Source organism: Strix aluco, chromosome 4 (genome assembly GCF_031877795.1).
Source record: "Strix aluco isolate bStrAlu1 chromosome 4, bStrAlu1.hap1, whole genome shotgun sequence".
Lineage (NCBI taxonomy): Eukaryota > Metazoa > Chordata > Aves > Strigiformes > Strigidae > Strix > Strix aluco.
The window spans coordinates 37,329,840-37,352,841 of NC_133934.1; the positions used below are offsets into that span (position 1 = coordinate 37,329,840).

Here is a 23,002-nt window from a genome sequence, read left to right on the forward strand (position 1 = left end):
ACCATGTCTTCAAGATCCAGCGTCAGGTTTTTGTTATTTTTTCATGACAGATTCTGTAATACATGAACTTCCTTCTGAGACAGCTATTGGAAAATGTAGATGGAATCAGGACAATCATAGCTCTCTGCAGCCAAAACTAGAAGTTATGTAATGTCCCTCAGAAGTACTGACTGCCCACCGTGGCAAATCTGTGCTGATCATGGTACTCTTCAGTTACACGAGGTACCTCCCCATTCAAGAACCAGCTGTTAGTTCAAAATTTTCACGTTACATATACATTTGATATCAGGATTTTATTACCTGAACTTCCTTCACGTAGAGAAGGCAGAGGCTGCCTAACACCTTCACTGAGATCTTTATCATCTGTAGGAATCTGAGATGCTGCTCTGGCTTCAGAGTCCAACAAGATTTGGTTCTCACAGAGACTAATGCCTGCAAAATCACCTGAAAGGTCACAGTCTTCAAAGTCTGTAGTGAGGTGATGCAGAGGGGAATTTTGAGCTGACACTGAAAACGCAGCTTCTAAAACCAAAGGGGAGCCTGGGGGGGACAAGGAGGACAGCGAGGATCTGGAAGACAGTGATGTCACAGATTTGGGAGGTTCAGTCAATTTGGGATGGTCTGCAGCTGAAGGAGAGTCACTGTAACCCAGTCTCCCATGGGAACCGACCACTTCATTTTCATGAATAGTAGTGATAGGCCCCGAAGGAATGTAACCACTTTTTTCTTGCAATATGAAGTCAAGTTTATACTGATAGTCCAAATCTGTTATTTGATCGCCTTGATTATAGTAGAGATCCGTGGAGCTGAGCGAGTTTAGTGACCCTCTGCTTGACGTGTTCAGAGATCCCCGGCTGGATGCCAGAGATCCCAAACTGCTCCCTGAAGACACAGATAACGTACTGGCTGAGAGGCTGCAAAGAAAGCACAAACACATACACTGATGTTACTATACTAAACCAGCACAGAATAGTATGAGGAGAGATAAGATTGACTGGAGCTGCACTTAACTATTTACAACTGAATGCTGCTTGGGGCATTATGTTTTTTAAGCTCCCATACTTGGCTTAGACCAATGTGCCCAACCTGCACACTATCAGAGCAATCTATCCAGCTTACAGCCTGCTGCCAAAGTCCCTTTTCTTCTGGAGAAGGCTGCAGATCTGACAAACTGGTCCAGCCTTCTCAGCTGCTGTACTCCCTCAAAGACCTGCTCCACTCTGATGTGGGCACTCATGGGGTCAACGTGACAGGAAAGGGATCCCCAGGAGGAGGTTATGGCAGCAGAGGAGCGCTGCCACCTCTAGAGCAATTTATGCAGCCTGCCCTCCACCCAAGCACCAGGGAAAGACGGCAGCTAGAAGGAGACAACTTATAGCAGAACTGCTTCACATCTGTAAGACAACACACACTCTACATGCACAATAAATCCAACTACATAAGTATGCCAAAGTTCATAACATGCAATCTTTTGTTAATAACAGAAAATAAGGAGCCCTGTCAGGCCAGAGAAACTAAGTGTTACTACTGCCTTGGCTCAGGAGGATTCTGCTGGGAAAAAAAGTCAGGAAAAATAATTCAAGGCAGCCCTTTCTAAACACTTAAAAAATGTTTACTGAACAATAACAGAGCTACCAGCTTTAAAAAAATTGCCACTGGGCTAGAAAACTGCTTTTAACAGGACAAAGAGACTCCCAAAAGTCCAAATGAACACAAGCACAAAATACTTTAAAAAATAATATAAAAGACTCTTTCCCTAACTAATAACCAATCAAGATGTAATTTATGGGATCTGGCTGAGATGTCTGAAATAGCTAAGCCAGCCTAGATCCAAGGAATAGGATGGCATGGCTTATACCTTCACACAATGCTTAAAAACATTTTTCCTCTTAAAGTCCCGTTTTGATTTCTAAGACAATAGGTAAACATTCTGATTAGTGTAACCCACCAAGACATGCAAGAAAATTCAGGACTTTCTAAATAAATATAACGGACACATGGTTTGGTAGCCCAGGGTAACAGTCCAGAAGTGAGAGAAACTCTTCCCTAGGACATGTATCATTAAATATTAAATTTCCCATCAGAGAAATGAGTTTGGAGTTCACAAGTTGCTGTAACTCACTACTTTTCTTGTTATCACTATGAATTTCATAAATCCAGAGTCAGATTTTGAATTAATGACTGTCAGGAAAAAAAATATCCTGCTGAGGATACATTTCTGTCTACAGAAAGCATAAGTCAGTGTTGAAGAATAAAGCCAGAATCACATAAATATTTACCATGCATGTACTCATGAAGCCTCTCCAGTTATTACGTAAGGGCCACAGTTCTAATAACACGTTTTAGCCAGAACTCTGAGAAACAATTTGGTCTCCTCAATGACAGGATTTTGAGCATATGACCAATTACAGAACTCCTGATTTACTTATTTATTTACATTGAAGCAAAATAATGTCTGCCTGCTTAATTATGGAAGTTGTGCAAAAAATCAACTCGATCCAGTCTTGAGTGCTTACTGAAATTATAAAGGTACACCAGATTTGCATGGTGACAAAATGCTTGAAGCTATTACACTTGCATTTTCTTACTTAAATATTAAACAAATTTTGTTCAGCTTCCAGCTAAAAGAAAAACCTAAGAATGAAGTTGAGACATCCAGGTCCACTAGCTTGTTGCTACAAACAGGTTTTACATCATGCATTACAGTCTCACCTCCTAAGTTGTGAATGCAAGTAAGTAGTTAACTTCGTAGTTTCTTCAAGTTTCTGTACCAACTCTTTTCTTCTCTCCTCCAATTTCAATCTGGAAAGAGAGGTACATGTAAGTATAGGAAAGCATTACAAAATAATCTGGAGGCTAAAATACTTTGTAGATAAAACAGAAACAAAGTAAAGATCCCTCATATTTTCATCTGGTTGCGCACTACTAAAATCCAAGAGACTGTTAGCTCTCAGTCCTATCATAAACCCCTAACCACTTCAGCAGAATGGCTTTACCTGCAGAATACTAGACACTGTAACAAACCTGCTGAGTGTACAAGCAATCAGAGTGTTGGTACATTCACACTTTACCAAGAGGAACGTGCACCCAATAAAAAAGTAACAGATGAGCCCTGGGAAAATAGCTGCAACTTCAGGTAAGATTTGCACTAATACAGTTATAAAAAGCCATGCTGTGGACTGGCTCCTCACTTAATATAGTTTCAGAAAAAAACCCAAAAGAACGCTAATACCAGTATTCTGATAATGCAGTAACTTGGGGTAGCACTGCAGGAAGTTTAAAATTAACGCATTCCCTTTGATTTCCAAGTCTTCATATAGAGACAAAGCACAGTAAATCAAAGCAGCATTCAAGCACAAGGTTCTGAGATGACGGACCATATTCAGGAGTCCCTGGTAAAGATTTCTACATCCCCAACAGTTTTGTCATCACCTCAGACCCACACAGCATTGTAATGCTCATTATCAAGGTTTGCCTTCATGAAAAAGCAGGATTTATTGCCTCCTGCACAGTTATCTAGTGTAGCTCTTAAACCACAAATGGTGGAACTCTCCCATTCCTTTTGGCTGGCTGCTAGCAGAAAGGATTCACGAATCTTTACACTGATTTTTTTCCTTTTATAATTCCCTTTTATCACTCCATTTACAACACCAAATAAATTGCTTTCCCTCAGTGGATTCAGCTAAAACCCTCCTGTAGTTGTGGATTAGTATATTCTCCTCTAGCCCTTGCTCAGTCAACTGATGCATGTCAAGTTCTCAAGCAACTAATCTGAGAGACAAGAAATTACCTCCCCTCCTTTTTTAAAAAAAAGTTGATGTTCGTTCTCAGAAACCATTCCTTTGGCCTTTCTGGCATCTCAAGGATGTATAACTTAAAATTCAAATGCAGAGAACACTTTGAAGAACAAAACCCAAAAATCAACCATTGCTTTCTTATGCAAACTGAATGAAATACTCGAGAATTCCCAGAATTCACTCTCTTTGAGTGTCAGATACCAGTAAAAAGACATTAAGTCCTCAATTCAGCAAAGCGTGAAATGCACTTGCTTACACCCATGCTTATTCATCGAGCAAATCTGGGTTATGCAAAGGTGAATAAGTTACCCCGAGGTCAGCCAGGGTGTGAACTTCCACTCCACTGCCTACGCTGCGTGTGCTCTTACACTGCAATAATGTGTTCATCTACCAATACCTGCTAAGACTGTTAAAAGCATACATGGTATTTCATTCTTTGCTCAGGAAGACATACGCACACGGGTTTCCAAACCAAGAATTACGCTCATCTGTGGTATCAGACACTCTTTCCTACCATTTTACTATTTATCAATGCCTTCTGTCTTCTTTTAAGGCCTAATCTATCCTGCTTTTCCCAAGCAAGACTGCTCTTCACTAGCTCTTTTGTGGCTTTTCAATAGTGAACTATCATTTTATCTTCAGGGAAGAGGCACAAAAATTGCTATATGTGTTCAACTACTAATGGCAAAAGGCAAGAAAGAAAATTAAAAGTTTAGAAAGTTCTCTGACTGGAGTCCTCAAACCAGACACCTATAGTTGTTCCACTGAATTTGTACTATTAAACTAAAAGGTTTGTTAGGTTTTTTTCCTCTAAAGCACAAGCAAAAGTTTGTTTTCCTTTATCATCTTAAAGAAGTTGATAAAATGTAATTTATCCCATATAATATAGCACCTGAAAAAAATTGTTTCCTGGATGTAATTTCATCTACTAGTAATAAAAAAAGTAGTATTAACACCTGTAGGTAAATTTCAGGAAGATGTTAGTCACAAGCCACAAACACAATCTAGATGATGAAATCACTACTGGAAGTTCCAAGACATGCATGAAATAATTTTACTATCTCACAACAAATTGAGATTCAAGGAATTTTTTTTCATTTCACATCAGGCCATATTAAAAAAACAAATAAACAAAATACCTCCAAAATTTTCAAACAATGAGCCTTCCTTCTTTATAGCACAAGCAACTTTAATATCCCCAAACCCATGTAAACACCTGAACAGCTATTGTGTTATCTATTCTGACATGGGCCTCTCAACCTCTCCTGTTTGCACCCCTCCTATCTATATTAACCTATAATTAACCTATTACTCCTTGCAGGAGCGACTGGAGTGTTAGTGAGACATCCTTGTCTGGTTTTGATCTTAAATTGTGATGCTGAGAGGGGCATAGAATCTTTAAAAAAATACAGTAAAAAGATAAAGAGCACATACCTCACCTTTCAATGCAAACTCACATGGACATGTTTATGACCGGTACAAGGGCAGGGGCCAGTTTTGCAGGCAACAGCACAATCAAGTAATTAAATCATGCATCCATTTAAATGCCTGTGATTACTTAGATTTTGCCAAGGTCTAAAGCAGTGATAGAATCTCCCTGACATGAACGCAGAGGCAAGTAGCAAGAGAAGTAGCAAACAGTTCTCAACAGTTCCATGACCCAGTTATTTCTATATAGTTGCTGGAAGGCTTCTTAAAGCAGTCAGAGTATGCCCTGTCTGCTTTTTTGAAGCTGATATGTTATGATTTATACCCTCCTTCTGTAAATTGATTCCGAGTACATCTACTAGTGGCAATTTCAGCATACTACTCCAAAATAACTGAGGGCTATGCTATGTTTTTGTTTTAAGTCAGAGCAAGTCTTCTGTTTCTTCCCCCTTTAGAAAAAACAAAACTGAAAACAACCAAACCCAAACCAAACCAAACAACCCTTGTCACATCAAGCTCTGATACAATCCATAGCTTCTTACACTGCTGCTCTGTTAACAGTACCTGTGAAAACACTGGAAACCTCAGGCATCCATGAAACTTCATGAAAGAGAATAGTAATGCAGCAACAGTGCAGCACTTTGAAGATGGTGCAGCTTCTCTACTGATAACAGAGAGAAGAATCTTCCTCATCTCCAAGAAAGAAAATGCTGATGGTTGATCTGATACATTTAATAGTATCCTTTTCTCAAATTAAAATTTCAGGAAAAGTTTCACCATCTGAATCCTTCTACAAAATGAAGATTTTCTTTATGTTTATAGCAGACACACCAGAAATAATCTTCAAAATAGCCTGGCGTGAAAGAATTTAAGTGCTCTGAAGTCATCAAGGGAGACAGTTTTAATATGATAAACAGCAGGTAGACATTCACTAGAGATTCACTGGAATAGCAAAAAAGCAAACCAGAAGCCACCATAAATGCTACCTCAACCAGCAGCTGTAACCTCAGAAAATTCCACATTTTCAGGGAGGGAAAAAAAAAAAATCTAAGCTCTATCTAGTTGTGTCACTATACATGGAAAAAATCTGGCATTTCATTTCTTCTTGACAGTGGGAGACAATTTTACTTGCCCCTGGTACTCCAAGTCTGGCATCTGACATGTATGGGAAAAGTCAGGTGCAGAATTTCCTTTGTCACTAAACAAGCAAATCCAAAACATGAGACTAAGAAACAAACTACCTATTTACAGCATAAATCAAGATTTAGCTATAACAGCATACTATCAAAATCTTAGATGCAAATTATTTATTTGTGAATGTGATTTTATTATTGACCCCTTATTCTCCATTTATTAATGAAAGTCAAAAAGCAACAGATCCATGGTACTTTAGATACTACTAACACAAAGAGGTAATTTCTCCTGTAAAAATATAGTTCCAGTAGCACATAACCCTTCTTCTAAAACATGTCTGGATTATCAGTGCAGTTTAAACTATTATAAAGTGTACAAATATGTTTAAAAATCATGCCTAACACACACATATGTACTCCGTAAACAAAAAATTTCCTCACTACTCAGCTGCAGTTTAGGACCCAGCTTCTAATGTCACTAACAGGAATTTTGCCATTCAGTGAAACTGGAGAAACATCAGGTGCTTCCTAGCAGAGGGAAGTAGGAAAGGCTTACAATACTGATTGTATTACTTCAGTAAGGCATACTACACTGATACACACAATGACATTTTGTGTTTATTGCATTTTATATGTGCTAGAGGTGCCCATAAATTTATTTCCACTTACAGTTGATAAAAAGTCCATTTGTGACAGTCATCTTTGATTTTCTCAAACTCTGAATCTGGCTGAAACAATTTATTGTGGGAGTTGCTTCAGTTACCAGTTAGGTAGCAGAAAGTTAGGAAAGTTTTGCAGCAATTATAATTCTCCTCTGAACTCCTGCCACCCCCCCTTTTGGTTGCGTTTTTTTATGTAATAAAACTCACAATGAAAGGCTTGGGATGTTGCAACAATCAAGATAATCTTTGTAACCTGAGTTCAAATAGTTTACAGCTATTATCAGAAACGAGTGAATGATGTATTGCCCTCCTGCTGGTATGTTGACATTCCTCAGTTATTTAACATCTGTCACAGACATTTTCATGCTGGTAACAAACACAGAGAACTGATATCGCAGAGCACATACAGGGTGTTCACGTTCTCTCACTGTACAGAAGACTTCTTTGTGTTTCTGCCCAGTGGGCTAATAACAAATTTAATTAAAATCTACATAGAAGAGTTACTGAAGGAAAACAGCCCATCAAGGCATAGTTCAGGGTCTGTAATGAGTACAAAGGTTAGACTGCAGAAAGCAACATTTAGTATTGGCAAAAGACAACCCCTTACCTTTCAGCAAGTGCTTGACTGGGTGTGCTTCTTACAGACAGCAGCTCTTCTTCAAGCCTCTTCCTTTCTGCTTCTAGCTGCTCTAGCTCATCTTGAGTACGTTTGCGTGGTGTAATAAACTGGAGTTCCTTTAAAAGCTCTTCTTTTTCATTGATTAACATCAGTTTTTCCTTTTCCACATCCAGTGCCCCAGGCCAGGCTTCACTATCTAGCTTAGAGAGTTCAATCTTCAAGTTAGCCATGCTAAAATAAAACACAGCAGATTTGTCTGAGCCCAGCACAGCACGCAAATCCCAGGAAAGAGAGAAGATATCAGGATATAACAACATTTTCTACTCAAAGCCATACTTTTAATTAGTTTTGCTTCACACGAATGCAGACTACGCCAGAAAAGCAAGCCACCTATCCAGGCCAACAGCAATATGCATATGTATTAAAAATTAGTTTCTCCTGTTTCAATGCCAAGTTGAAGTCACAAGGTTAATAAAAGCTTTATTGAAAGCAATCTGCCTGGTAACATAGTAGTGGCACTCATTGCTGTACTCATTGAATAGGAGGATAGATTTCTCCTAAGTTGTTGGAGGCTGACTGCTCCTAAAGAACATGCACCATAGCAAGTGCTCACTTAAGCAGCATTCATATATCTTAAAAGGCAAAAGCATTTCTCTTCTATGTGATTAAAATAAAAGGTAATAGGACAGCAGCTACCTAAAGAGAAAGGAGATTATTAACTCAAAAGATTGAATTTGTGCAACTGCTGTTCCCATTGCAGATGTGAAATCACAGAGTTAAGACACCCAAGACTTGGTTATCCATACCTACTGCATAGATATACACATATAACAGAAGCAGAAACTTCCCTACGTTATTATTGTACTATAGCTCAGTCCTGATCAAGACAAGTTATTTCCAGTTTCAGTCTCCATAATTATTCTGTCTATGGGCTCAGCAGCATATTGGTGCTGGTCTTCCAATGAAGACTCACTATCCACTGGGAAAGCCTAAAAATTCCTGCTATAGGTGCCACATATCTAGTAAGATGGTAACGTCCAGTCACTTCCAGCCTTAGCCACACCTGAACCAGCTGCATAGCTAAAGATATGGAAGCTCTGAACTATGTAACAGCTCCTAGCCTTCTGCACCTATTTCTTGCAGGCTGGGAAAAAGGCAGAGAAAGAGTCAAGATAGAAAAATGTTCCCATACAATCTAGGGTAAGAGAAACTGATTGTTACTTTTATTTATTTGTAACTGCCATAGTTAAATAGACCTAAGTCAGCTCAACAACTGATATTATAAGTCTGTGCAACTTCAGTGTTACCAGGCACCACTTAAGGTAATGACCCATGCCATACTTCATAATACACACAGATAATTTGGTATGTATAATCTTTCTGTAGTTCCAACAGATTTCTATGAAAATGTTTTTCTTCTTTCTAGTTTGTGATTAACAAAACTAATAATATCATGCTTATTTTGCATCCCCAGCCTAATTTTACAGTACATTAAGGCTTTTATTTATGGTCAAAGCTAAGAATAGCTAATGTTGAATCTAACTATCCCATTGCTTATACTAGAAGCTTAAGAGGAACCACTCCCTTTTCTTTTTCCATAGGTAACATTTCCTTCTCATCTGCACCTCAAACAAAAACATCAGCTTCAGAAATGAAAACAACCCATACTTCCACCAAACCCCTGCAAGAACAAGTTTCACTCAGGGTATTTTCACAGAAAAACAATGTATAATAAACAGAAATACTATCAGCAGTGCTACCACAACGTAACGGTGAGATGAAATGAAATGAAGCATTTCAACATACTTTGCAGCTGTTACATATATCATTTATATTCAACAGTTCTTTATAGAGCAGCAATACTCAAAGGGAAAACAACCAAATAATTTCAGATGGATAATGAAATGTTAAGACTTTCATCTCCAGGTCACTGGTTCTAGCTAACTGTGTTCTGAAAGTAGCTGTTACTGACAGCTGTTTGATGGCTTATGGGATGGAATGGTGATCTCCGAACAGTTCTTTTGCTCCCTCAGCTATAGACAACTCTCTGCTCTGACACTCTTTTCAGCTGCCTCAGAGAGGCAAAGGACTAGATGGATATGAAAACTGAACTGGTCTCACTCTTCTGCGGAAGTCCTTGCTCAGCAGGTCAACAAGGAATATTAGCCAGATCTTTAACGCATCAGGATAAGGTTGTCAGCATGCTCTATCTCCTTTTGAATAACAATTGCAACTGTATGTAGTATAGTTAACATCAACATTCCACCTCTTCAAGTCATTCTGCTGGCTAAGCAACATAAAATATGCAACATACAAAATTATCTGATAATTTTCAAGTAGAGAAGTTCACTTGAAAGATCCTCTCAGTTATTTTAACACAAAACAACTTAGAATTTGCACATTTAATATTTCAGAAAAGATGGTCAATACTTATTAAATTATAGTGATGATTACAATGGCCATAACAACTGGGGGGTATGTAATTAGGTACTGAACTTTGTGCAAACTAGTATGTAGGGGTTTTTTTTCCAAGGTAGAAAGGGTAAACTTTACTGCCAGGAATTTTCTTCTTCCTACAAAGGAATGCTAAGACACAATGCTGGGACTTCTTGGTATCAAGATGGTAGTCAAAACAGAAGATGATCTGGTTTTGGATCAATTATGTCTGAGAAAAAATGCCATCTATCTGCATCTAAAACACCATCTGACAATTACTATTATGTACATGATGATTCTGAGCCAAAATCATACATGTTCAATACTGAACAAACACAATAGCCTTAGCACTTTTTGATGAACGCATTGATTATATAATAAAGTTTTATGATCCGTAATGAGGATATAAAAGTTTACTGTTGTTACCGGCAAGGATGGTAGCTACTACTGTGTATGAGGAGGGAATATATTTGAAATTAGGCAAAAAAAGCGTTGGTTGTGCAGCCTCCTGACTTTAAAACATGAAAACTAACTATGCCTTTACTTCGTACTTATAAACTGCAAATTTATTTTCCTAGTTTTCTAATTGACCATGCCACAGTATTTCAAGTGAAATTATACTTAAATCTCAGATTAAATGGCATTTTAGGCACAGTTTTCATCTAGGGAAAAATGCTGTGTTTTATTTTATTGCCTTGTTTAGTTCTTTATAGTAAAAAAGGAACTTTGGGTGTGGGATAACTTTCTAGATTTATATTCTCCTTAAATTACAAAGCACCTCCATAACAAAAACTATAAGGTTTCTGAATAGCTGACGCTAGTTTTGTATAAAATATCAGAAAGTAATACAACACCATTAATATATTATTAAGAGAGATATCACACACACACCCCCTTTTTTTTTTTCTAAATAGTACATCTTCCCCTCATATTATTGCAGCACTTCTGGTGCACCAGAAGACATGTCATTTTGACCCCGAATGTTCTGCTTTCTGATGCCCATTCTTCAGCACTGTGCCAATTCATCAAAATGGCACTGCTTTCACAAGCAACCACTGCAGAACTTTATTTGAAAGGCATTCCACATTCATCAGTGGAGCAGTTCCCGATTTCTTTTCTCCTCAGGTTAAACTCATTAAAAAACACCCAATCCCACAGTGATAACAAGTATTTAAATTATTCAAAGTCCCAGTGGAAAAAGAAATAATTAAGCCAACTAAATCTGTGCTATAAGTCTGAAGCAACCTAAAACTGAAGAGCCTTCAGTGGCACAGTAAACTGAAATGATGATCCCAAAGAAGGCTATAATGGACATAAATAACCTGGCGATTCTTTTCAGTGGAAAGCCAGCTCACTCTATTCCCTTAATCCTGGAACTACCATTAATTGGTCACTGTCTGCATTTTCTTAACACATTCAACTTCGCATTAAATGTAAAACCTGCTGTTCAAAAGCACCGGCTGCTCCTGAGAGTCCGCTTGCATTCTGCGGGAAAAGAAACACTTTGCAGAAATGCCCACGGCGCCTCTGGCGAGCCTCCCACTAGATGTCACTCCGAGCACAAGGTTGGTGCTGCAGTCATCAGGCACCTTCCCAACTCGAGACTCACTTATCAAAGCAACTAATGCTATTACCTTCTTTTTGCCTCTTCATATTGAAGACTTAGTCTGACCTTCTCTGCTAAATTTGATCTACCTCTTCCTCCAACCTGTTGGGGAAAAAAACCCACAAATTAGCCTCATTACTGTGTAAATTTGTTAAATGAATCAACAAAACCTATGCACCCACTAGAAAAACTTAAAAAAAACCCACACCCACCAGCAGCCACACACTTGCTGTTAGATGCCTAGTTAGTGATCTACTCAGATGTACAAAACAGTGCTGTTTTCTTCTGATCCAGTTTGTCTATTTTTAACTACTGCACTACCAACTGTCCATATTCGATCAGATTAAAGAGCATTTTCAAAGAATTCTTGCAGTGATTACACCTAAAATTTTGATCTCCTACTTTTAACTCTGCCGAACTCAGAATTTAGAACTACATCAGTGCATTTCAAAGCAAGACTTCAATAAATTTACTACAAAACATAGATAAGCTCAGCTCTTTGGAAAACCTTGTAGAGTCTCTTCCTTATAAACTTAGCTCACAGAACTTCAAAGAAGGTACCAAAATTAAGCACAGCCTTCTGTGTATGTAAAACATACCATCAGTGAAACAGAGGTTTAAATGAATTACTGAACAACTAGTTCCACTAACAGTTTTTCAGCTGCGTGAAATGAAATTTGCACATTCAAATTCCAAGATCTTGTTTCTGAAAATTAAAAACATCTTAATACTGAATTAAGTCTGTAATGTGAAACATATCATAGACAGATACAAACAATACTATCTACTTTTGCTGCTCTTCACTGTACTGGAACTATTTGATTAAATCAGACTGTCATAAATGCTTCATGCCAAATATATAAAGTTTATCTGAATCTTGATTTAAAATTTAAGGGAAAAAAAATAATCAGATAAACTGATTCTAAGTAATTCTCTCAAACATGTATACGTATACACCTGTTAGCAAGAGTAAACAACCATTTGATTCCAACTCCATTAACCGCAGCATTCCGATTCAATTTCTCTTTACATTTGACAAAATGGAAAAAAGCTCACCTCACCAGAAATGTCAGTCTGAGAACCTGTATCCAGAGTTTGTCTAGAAAAACACAGCTGGGAGTTTACAGAGCTGGAATTCAAGTCTGGTTCAGATGTCCCAATGGTTTGGTCAAGACTGAATTTCTCTCTCAGCTTTGCAAGACTCTGTCCAGGAAACAGAGGAGGAGGAGGAGGTGTTAAAGTTCCTTTGCACTTTACCATGTTTATATCCGTTTATCTTCAAGAGATGTTTACATAAAAACTCCAATATAAAAATTCTGGGTTTACTTCATATTAAGCAAACTACCCTTTTGATCAAGCAGTTGGTAGGTGACACTAAGGGTGACCAACACCTGTGATAACGTAAAAACTACTTGCAGGTTTAAAACTACTCTCGTTTTTGTGGGTTTGTTTTTTTATTGGTTTTCTTTTACATTTTCAACCAGTTAAATATTTGGCTGAGTATAAAGGTCTGCTTTCAGAAATGGAAATAGGCAATTTAGAATTCAATTTTGTCCACAATATTTTAAATTGTGGTTTAGAGGTAACATATGCATTGTACCTTACATACAAGTTCAGAAATCTATATTCTCTGACTCACAGAGGGGCTTTTTGAACTAGGAATGTCACAGGCTTCAGTTTCTGCATCTGAAAATTGATTTTAATACTAGCTTGGCTCAAAGAATTTTGAGAGTCCCTTAAAAAGTATAAAATGCAAAGTATTTATCATCAGGAAAGTGAGTCATGTTAAAACAAATCCACACAAAACTTATGTCAGCCGTTCAAAATACCTTCATTAAATCTTGTTTTTCTCTCTCCCCGGAACTTATCGCCTTTCTGATGGACTTCAGTTCACTCAGGATGGCTTTGGCCTCACACAGTTCATACCCGCTCTGGCCTCCAGACATTTTTTGGTCAATTCTGTGGAAAGAGAGAATATTAATACCATATACAAAAAATAATACTAACATCTCTGCTGTTCTGCTTCAGGCAGAAGCATAGTTAGAGAACAGAAGGGAAGGAGATAAGAGATACCATTTCCTGTAACAGACACACAAAGAGGAAAAAGGACATTGAAGTCTTCATTAAAATACTTACTACTAAATCCTTGGCAAAAATATCAAGCTATCTAACACACGCACAGTGTCCAGTGAAGAGCTTTTGCTGACATCACGACATTTCATGGAAAAATACTCCTGTTGGCTTTAAAACCACCTCAGCTAAACTACTGGAGCCTTACCAAAGGCAGAGAATTCACAAGCAATTTTAGTTGATCCAGTCTTAAAGACATAAGGTGCACAGAGCACTGAAGACTCCTACACATGCCAGCCGGAGTATACCGTTACTGTTGACAACACTATCAAAATTCCCATCCCCACCATAACTCTCTACAGCATAGAAGCCCCTTTCACACTATTAACTGTGATCCTTACAGAAGCAAAATTTATTCCTCTACCCAGACCCACATCATGACATGGGCAGACACACAAGCTTCTTGGTACTAATCAGCCTTGTAGAGAAGAAACGTAACCAGCACCATTCTTGTCTCGGCGTTCCTCTCATTCACCCTAATCCTCAGCATTAACCGTCTGGAACAGCTGTTCTGCTCAGCCAGTCACCAGGTGCTCTGTATTCACAAAAATCTCTCAATAATTGATATCATATGTCATACACCAGATAATCTATTAAATTCCTGGACTATTAATGATTTTAAAAACTGTAACTTGAAAATAACAAAAAGCCCCTAAACTTAGAAAGATATTTCATTTTAGTATTTCCATATTTACTTCAAGAAGTACCGTTTGTAAACACATGATGTCTAGTTGGAGCATTTCATAGCATCATAGAAATTACTGCAGCTATGCTTCACAAAATTAAAACCAACAGCCACCTTCATAAAAGTCAGGCATTTAGAAGAGAATACATTCTTTTATAATGCAATTGGTTTTCTGTTTTTATCATCATCCATCATGGAAGACATTAACCTTGTGAGGAATGAACGAACATTTTAATGATCAGAAGTGATCTCAAGCATCCCCTGCAAGAACAGCAAGTCCCACGAAACACCTGTAACTGTATTCTACTTTTCTTCCAGTTTTGTGCACAAAGATATCATCAAGGTTCTAAAGTGGTCTTTAAAGCTGTGAGCATGTCTGTTTTTCTTTCTTCACATTTCAGTTTTTGTGCAAACTAGAACTGCATTTGTATAAGAAAATTACCTATGTGACTCAGCACTCAGATTCCTATTCAAGGATATATTTGTTTCAGCTTCAAAGTTCCTCAAACTCTTTCATAGGTAGACACTTACTGTCTGAAAACTCTCAATTTTTGGGAACTTACCAGGTTGCTAAGGTCAAACAGATACAGCATATGCCAACAACTGGGATCATGAATGAGCAGTTGGGTAATACACCACATGCTGCCTAGTAATATGATGTGCCACATTCAAATCACAACTGCTTTATTCTGCATATAATAAAAATGGACAAGAAGGATCTCTGACATATAAGATATTCCGTCTTCCTGTTTTAAATTAATGGGATTAGTACTGTTTGAAAGTGTCTGACTGAATGTTAAAAACAAACGTCCATTGTGTTTCTGTGGAACGCTGTTGACAGTTTCTGAAACATGCTTTGGATTCCTATCAAAATGGCTTGTGAGCAAGCTGCTTTAAAACAATACTTCATTGTTGAATTAATATAATAAAACCAGCATGATTGGCTAACCTTTAATCCTGGGACAGCAGCATGAGTTTTTATTATCTTAAGCTTTAGAATCAATACGTCTTTCCTCTTCTAAATTTTGCTTCAAATGAAATCTGATTTATGGTTAAATAAATTCAATCAACTATCCTTTTCTCCCTTCACTTCTTGCTAGTCTTTATATATTTAAATAACAAACATCCTACATTTCTATTTTAGTCAAAATGAAGGAGGATAAAGACTTGACTGGCATCCTCCTAAGGTGCTGAGGGTTTTTAGTTCCCAATTGACTTCAAACTCTTCATACCAGAAAGACATTTTTTGTCCATTTTGACATGTCTATAATGATGATTGGCCACTTCCTGGACCAGATTTTTTTTCTCCCACTTAAAAAGATTCCTGCTGTATAGAACTGATCTATTAAAACACACAGGCAATAGCCTGTAAGACATTTTGGTTAGAACTGGGAACTGAACTCCAGTGACTCAGCTCGAACACAGATGCTCTGTTATCCCTTGCAAATCACTTCTCTGCATTTTAGTACTCTACCTGGAATATGGAAATGCATTTCCCTTCTCCCACCTTTTGTCCATCTTCCCTATATATTCTGCAAGCTCTCCAGGATAGAGATTATTACTTATCTGACAGTACACTGCCATACACAAGGAGGTCCTGAGAAGAAGGGTAAATTAATCCAGACAATATTACGTTAATGCTGCAACATTGCTTCTGCTACTGGAACTAGTGTACTAAGAGCACACAGCTCTGCATTTTACCATCTAAATGTATCCTTAATGTATGGGTACATACCACAATACAGAAAAAGACTAGCATTAATAAATTTCTGTTTACATTAGTCAAGAAAACACACTTGTTAGCAAGGTTTCCTCTGCAGCAAGTTCTCTGTGGTGACAGTTCCAATAATCTTCAATATTTTAGGGCCCAACTTTGTAAGTCAAGAGCAGCAGGGAGTGCTCAGACTGAAAAAAATTCATTACCTAATAATCCAACTGGTTAAATACCCAGAATTCTCACCCGGTTCAGCATCAGCCCTTTGGACACCAGGCATCCCAGCAACTGGAACAAAGAAAGTCAGGTCTCTAATCCTCAGATTGTGACTCATTTCAAAAACTCTGCAATGTTGTGCACAATTTATACCTCCAAGAACAGCACCCTCCTCTCTCTTTTGAGCTTAGAGGTGGGGAAGGAGGAAAGAAAGACCTAAATAACTTTTCAAATTCTTAAAAAAATTTTTTAATGGGACATGCAAAGCAGCTAAATTCTTCCTTGGGACCCTCAACCACTGCCCTTTTTTCTGCCTCTTTGCAACACAAGCTACCTCATGGGAATAAAACAGGAGGGGGAACAGATGTCATGTTAACACTTGCACAATAAGTTTGCCATTTCTACAGATTTCCTGCTTCCTAACTACAACAAAAAGTAGATTCTCATTTTTCCCCCCAATAATTCTCTCACATAAGATGGATTCGATCCCATGCAAAAAAAAAAACCCAACAAAACAAACAAAAAAAAAGGGTGACTAAGTCAGTTTCAACTATTTCTTTTACTCACTGTTGCAGTGTTTCAAAGCCCTGTTCCTTGTACAGCAGCTCTTGCTTCATCTGAGAGAGTTCCCTCTTCAGCTTCTTAACCTTGCGTATTAAATCAAAGCAAGAGTTAGAAAATTCCTCTTGTTAAACAGCGTAACATATGGCTTTGAACAATTAATGTATTCTCTACATCAGATAAGACAAAAAAAGAGTAAATTGCTCTACTGACACATATTAAAAACAAAAGGATCTGTTCTCTTCATAATGTCTATGGGCAACATGCTTTAGTATTAAAGGGACACAAGCAGATTAAATCACATTCCTTATTTGTATCAATACCACACTGTGTTATTAAACCTGAGAGAACTTTAACAAGTAATTTACTTCTCACTTGTTAAGCATGCATTCCAACTGTCCTACAGGGACATGCCTATTTATTTTTAGGCTTATTATATTTTCACTTTTTCATTCCAGGAAGCTCTCAAATCATTTGCACTCTAAAAGACAAAGTGTGGACTCCTTTTTCTTTTTCCCTATGACCCACCCTTTCTTATAAAGCTTTACAGACACTGGATCCCTAAATATATAATCCACAATCATTTAATTCAAAGACAACCATCACTAAACACATTTGGATCGCAAATATATCCACTTATTTAATGGCAATGTCTTCGGCAAAACATTCCCTAGTTTCCCTGAATTTACATGCTCAATTGCTTTTTAATCTTAATATTGCTATTTCAGATGTTAGCAGATATGAGTACACTACAAAATATTCATGAATCAAGATTAAGTCAAAATATCCTCCATTTAATTTTTTATGTCATAATTCCCAAACATACTAAAACAAAGTTTCTGGATCACCTATAAATGAGAGTACTCTAACACAAATTAGAATTAAACCTCAGCATACACACAGAGACAGAAATGCATCCTTGAAATGCAAAGTCCCAAATTTTGGCATTTATATATCTGTACCTGGCTCGTTTGTACTCTACATACTAGCCAGATATTGTTACGCTTTTTAACTTTGCAATCAGGAAGGTGAAAAATGGAGAAACCTGCTGGAAGTCCCCTGTTCTCACCTACCACTGTGAAATTCTTGCTTGTTTTCATATAGGTCCTCAGATACACAACTCTTCTGAAAAATGGTTTCTATTAAAATGAAGAATTCTGACCACTTTAACTGAGATTAATTTCAAGATATGTCTACAAGACTTTTTGTATCCAAATCCCCTTAGACTTCCTATTTGGTGCTATTCTTCAAATTTTAAAAAAAAGTGAGATTCCCAACATGCCAGGTGACTAAAAGTACTGAGCATCAGCAGCTGCTGTAGCTTTCCAAGAGACTTAAAACGTTTTGTATGTCTAAAATAACAAGTGATTTGTGGGGTCTTTGTATGGGTTTGTGACTGATAATTAGGCATTCAAGTTTGTAGCTTCTGGCTAATGAATTTTCAGTGACAGAAATAAAATGCTTTCAACTTCCATTTTTCTCCAAAGCAAAGCCTGTTCTCTAGATGAGGGGTTAGGTTCAGACTTCTGGAAACTATCATCACTAGTTGCTTTACTTGGCAGAAAATGGTTTTTACTTTGACCATACTGAACAGTTAGCATGATAAACAGACAATGTCTCTAAGTACACATTCAGATCTCCCTATTTCTTCCCTCACTAGCACGAAAACCCCAAGAATAATCTCTCAAGTGTTCTGATCAAGGTTATAGAAAATGAACAGATATCACCTCTGTGTTCCTATTAAAGTAACGTGTAAAATATGAAAGAAGTCCCAACTTCTTTGAGTAACACAGAATGGCTAAACTTTTTTTTTTTTAAATTGGAAATGTTAATTTACAGTAATAGTAGAAGGCACATTTGATTTCAACTTAGAGGATTGGATCTCTCAGAAACCCTTACATTTTTCCTCAAGATCATCTTCTGAGTGACCTCTGCTATAATTCATCATCATTTCATTATCAAGAAATGTGAGTTAGGCACATTATCCTAGAAGGACATGAACTACATCATAATACAGACTCTGTGTTTACTGCATCACACTCGCACTCAACTATTCTTATGCTCGTTTTCTCCTTCAAAACTTCCATTTAGTTCCCTCTTTTTCACAACTCTTCACTTGTTTTATCCTTCAGCCCCTTCCTACTGCTTCTGCACATCATCTTAAGTCACCTGACAGGCCACTCGCTTCCTCCTTCCAACTGCATCTTCAAGCAGGCTCCTGTGTCAACCTCCTTTTATTTCTAGCACTCGAGTACTAAACCCCTCCTTGTTATTTTATAAAGGTGCATCCCCTATTTGCTTCATATGCGTAACACATATGCTTTGTGTTGTTTGAATTATCTTACTGATTACTAATTAAGACCCCAAATTCCCCCACTCAAAGTCCACTGCAGGATCAGATCCTTCAATTTTAATCTTGTGAGAAAGGTCTTCTCCTTAGTTCATTTAACAGCTGTCCAATTTCCGCCAAATTTTCTTCACGACCTATTGCGCAATAGGCATTTCGTGTATCCAGAAGGCTCCACATACATATATTAAGCACAGCTAACAAGGAAAAGGCCAAAGGCCAATTCAGAACTTCCTTGAATGCTGACTTTCCGCCCTCCAGCCACCATTAACCTGATGATACCAGTAAGCCTCAGCCAGTGTGAGAGAAACAAGTTTAATACCTCTGACCTAATAGTTCACTAAATAATGTGCAAATTTTAACTAGCTGGCTAGCAGCTTACTAATGACTAACTTTGTTTCCCATTAAGACCACGCATGCATATACTGTAAAATGCCAAAAGGTGGCATATTAGCAAGCATCCTCAAACATTGAAATAAGGGTAAACTATGATAACAGTCATACCTCTCCTGCCATCTTCCATGAAAACCACTTTCCAGCCCTAGCATCATAGGGCTCCGCTTTTTCTTATCTCAATGATTTTCATATCCAGTGGCTTTGGATGACAACACACTTTATGCTGATACAGATATTCTTGGACTGCACCCTTCTAAACTCTGCAGACAAGGTCACCTATTTTAGGCACATGGACAACTTGGACTTTGTAATGCCAATAAATCAGGTGTTGGAATCCAGCAGGATATTAGGCTCCTTGACTTCAAGAAACAATGAAGAGAGGAGAGCACCTCCAAAAAATTAATTACTGTGATTAACACATCTGCTTCTCTCCTTAGCGAACAAATTGTAGATTTGCAGCCAAGAGGTGATTCAGTGTTTCTGCATCCTGAGCTGGGAGGCGATCAGCTAAGATCAGGCGATCAGAGGCGATCAGCTAAGAAACAGGAAAAACTGAGCACCGGACCATGTCTGAATCTTCCCCTCTGACTTGTAGGTGACTATATTTAAATTTGGTCATGGGTTTTATTCTTCAACAACATTTAATTTTCCAAATATACTAGTGATCCCCTTGCCAAAGGGAACATCTGTTACTACTACACTCATTTTGGGAAGAAGCTCTTGACTTGCCTTCATTCTTGTTCCTGACAGGATCCTTACTGCTGTTGACTCTCCCTACTAAGCTTACCATTTTTTTTTCTCCCACCTCTTCCAGTGTTGAAATAAGTTCTCTCACTAACCACCTTCGCTTCTCCTTAAAGGATAAGGGACTACAAATCGAGACTGGTAAGGATGAATAGGTGTACAAGCAGCCAGGAAGGCAACATCCAGATGCCAGTTTTACAGTGTATTCCATGCCTGATTTATACTGGGTTTTAAAATTTTAATGAGCTATTCCACAGTCGCTTTTAAACATTAATTGTTTAGACTCCTAATCAAAACTCTTACTCCAGGTGAAGGAAGATGTTACTCTCGGAGGCTTCCATCAGTGCTGCTCTGTGCGGAAACCAGGAGGGGGCAATGGAAGAGCTGAGTAACTGCTGTTGCTTGTGCTGCTTCTGCTCCTGCAGAGTCTGTATTCCAGCCCTCACCCAAGGACTATGCTGTGAGGTGCTGCCCTTTTAACCTACATGGTTTGACCCAATTTTTTTTCATTACTAACTACAGAAAGCCTAGGCTATCCACAGAGCATTATATGTCATAGCTTAAATAAATGAACTCCTGATATAGATTTTAAACATCTTCCACACCATTTCCTCCTTATTCAACATAAATTCACTAGAGATGAACCTGTGAATACAAGTTCCTTATATGGAGTCTGTTAGTGACCATACTGAACACAGTTGACCAAATAATGGATTTTTGTTCATTACCAATTTCAAAATGCAAACACAAACTTTCATTCTTGATCTGAACTGTTCCATTTTGACAAAACACAGCAAAGTTTCACACCATTACTGAAAAGTGGTTTTTAAATCAACAAAAATTTGTGAGGCAGTTGACGTAGGTGACGGTGCATTTCTTGCAGATTCTGTAAAAAGTCATCTGGCTGCAGTGCACCTTGGCCTACTACTTTTCTAGTTTTACCTAAAGATTTTTACTCTCCCTTTTAAAAACAAAACCATACAAGTGAAAATAGTTATCGGATTTATTTAAACTCACATCTAATTAGAATATTTGTCAAAGTTTTCCCAAAATGTGTTATCTGAAAGTAACAGAGACAGCTTTAAAAATTAATTAAAAACCTCTGAATGGTATTTACGAGAATATTAGGAGGTTTCCGTACCAAGATACATCTGCTAGTTCAAGCTTTGCTTATTCTACAGTCATAAACTTTGCACACAGAATACAAATGAATGGGAGTTAAGCACTCTCACCCTTAATCTTGTAGTGGAGATTTCAGCCTTCAGAATGTCAGGGTCATACTTTGTGCTTGATGAGGAGCCTGAGAACACTTTTTTAAGACAAAAAAGGACAAATATTTAAGCACTTTCAAATCATTAATTAGTCCCTTCCTCAATGAATCCACATTGATCTAAAAACTACAAAGTGCAGAAAAACATAATGCTTTTTTTAAAAAAAAATCCTTTTATAGAGTAGTCAGCATTGCAGGATGGCAATAACTGATGAACAATCAAAATTTCCCCCTTTTTTCCCCTAGCACTATTTGGTATCTCTCTTTGCTTATCCCAGGATCCTGAAGTAGCACCTCATTCTCCCTGGCTTTCTACCCCTTGCTTTCTGTTCCCATTGTTCTAGCTGAGACATCTTGTGATCACTTCTTCCTGGAACTTGTAATTTCTAAGGAGATTTCTGGAAAGCAGAAGAAGATTTATTCAGAAGCCTCAGAGGTCTGCCACTCAGTTCTTCTGCAGCTGTATATGTTGCTTTTATCACACTGTCTACTTCCAAGAGAGATGTTTGGCCAACGACAGGCCACTAACAGCATTCCATGCCAATTCTTTGCCCAGCATTGTAACATGTATCTCTACTTCACCCTGATCACAGCACACAGGCTATGACATTACTGTACGCTATTCTTATAAAGCAGCAACAAATTCCCTTTTTGGTCTATTGCAGACACCTGTCAACACAGTAGAGTCATTTCAGTATGCAGCCATGAAGTGCAAGAGATCCTATTTACTTTGAACTAAATTTGGCAGAATTTTGTTCTGACAAAGTAGATTTCAGAGCCAACTTGTCTACACTATGGCTCAAAGGAGTTCAATTGTATCAGAGAGAAGAGGGTTCTCTCCAGCAGAATATCTTTATATTAAATAAATTAAAAAAAAAAGTAGGGATGCCATCTCTAAAAAGCCAGAGTACAAGGTGTTCATAGCAACCCTTGAAAACTCATCCTAAAGAGAAACAGGAACTCCTGCAAGGCACAGATCAAAGAAGTTACATACTGTACTTACAGCTTGTACGGGAGCTTGATTTTTCTTTGTAGGCATCATTCAACCGTACATACTCATCCAGTGCAAGTGCTAGCCTCTGTTCTTTCACCTGGTACAGTTCTTTCTGAGTACTGAGAGCATCCTGGGCTATCATAAGATAATCTTTTAACATTCTCTCTTGTTCTTGCCTCCATTGTTTTCTGGGATCTTCTATTTGTGTTGTTTCTTTATAGGAGAAAAAGAAAGGATTTAAAGAGATCTCTGCTGAAATCTGTT

The 23,002-nt window shown here is 37.8% G+C and overlaps 1 protein-coding gene across 2 annotated transcripts in view; it reads right to left on the minus strand.

Annotated features, from left to right (window-relative positions):
• WWC2 (WW and C2 domain containing 2) overlaps window positions 1-23,002 on the minus strand; it is a 105,605-nt gene that overhangs the window by 29,453 nt on the left and 53,150 nt on the right. For both annotated transcript variants that reach the window (XM_074822764.1, XM_074822765.1), the window contains exons 3-11: window positions 22,748-22,951; window positions 21,707-21,783; window positions 16,994-17,073; window positions 13,511-13,640; window positions 12,738-12,884; window positions 11,710-11,783; window positions 7,628-7,870; window positions 2,713-2,802; window positions 301-914 (exon numbers count right to left, since the gene is read on the minus strand). In XM_074822764.1, coding sequence (XP_074678865.1) covers window positions 301-914; window positions 2,713-2,802; window positions 7,628-7,870; window positions 11,710-11,783; window positions 12,738-12,884; window positions 13,511-13,640; window positions 16,994-17,073; window positions 21,707-21,783; window positions 22,748-22,951 — 1,659 coding nt within the window. The remainder of the gene's footprint in view (window positions 1-300; window positions 915-2,712; window positions 2,803-7,627; window positions 7,871-11,709; window positions 11,784-12,737; window positions 12,885-13,510; window positions 13,641-16,993; window positions 17,074-21,706; window positions 21,784-22,747; window positions 22,952-23,002) is intronic.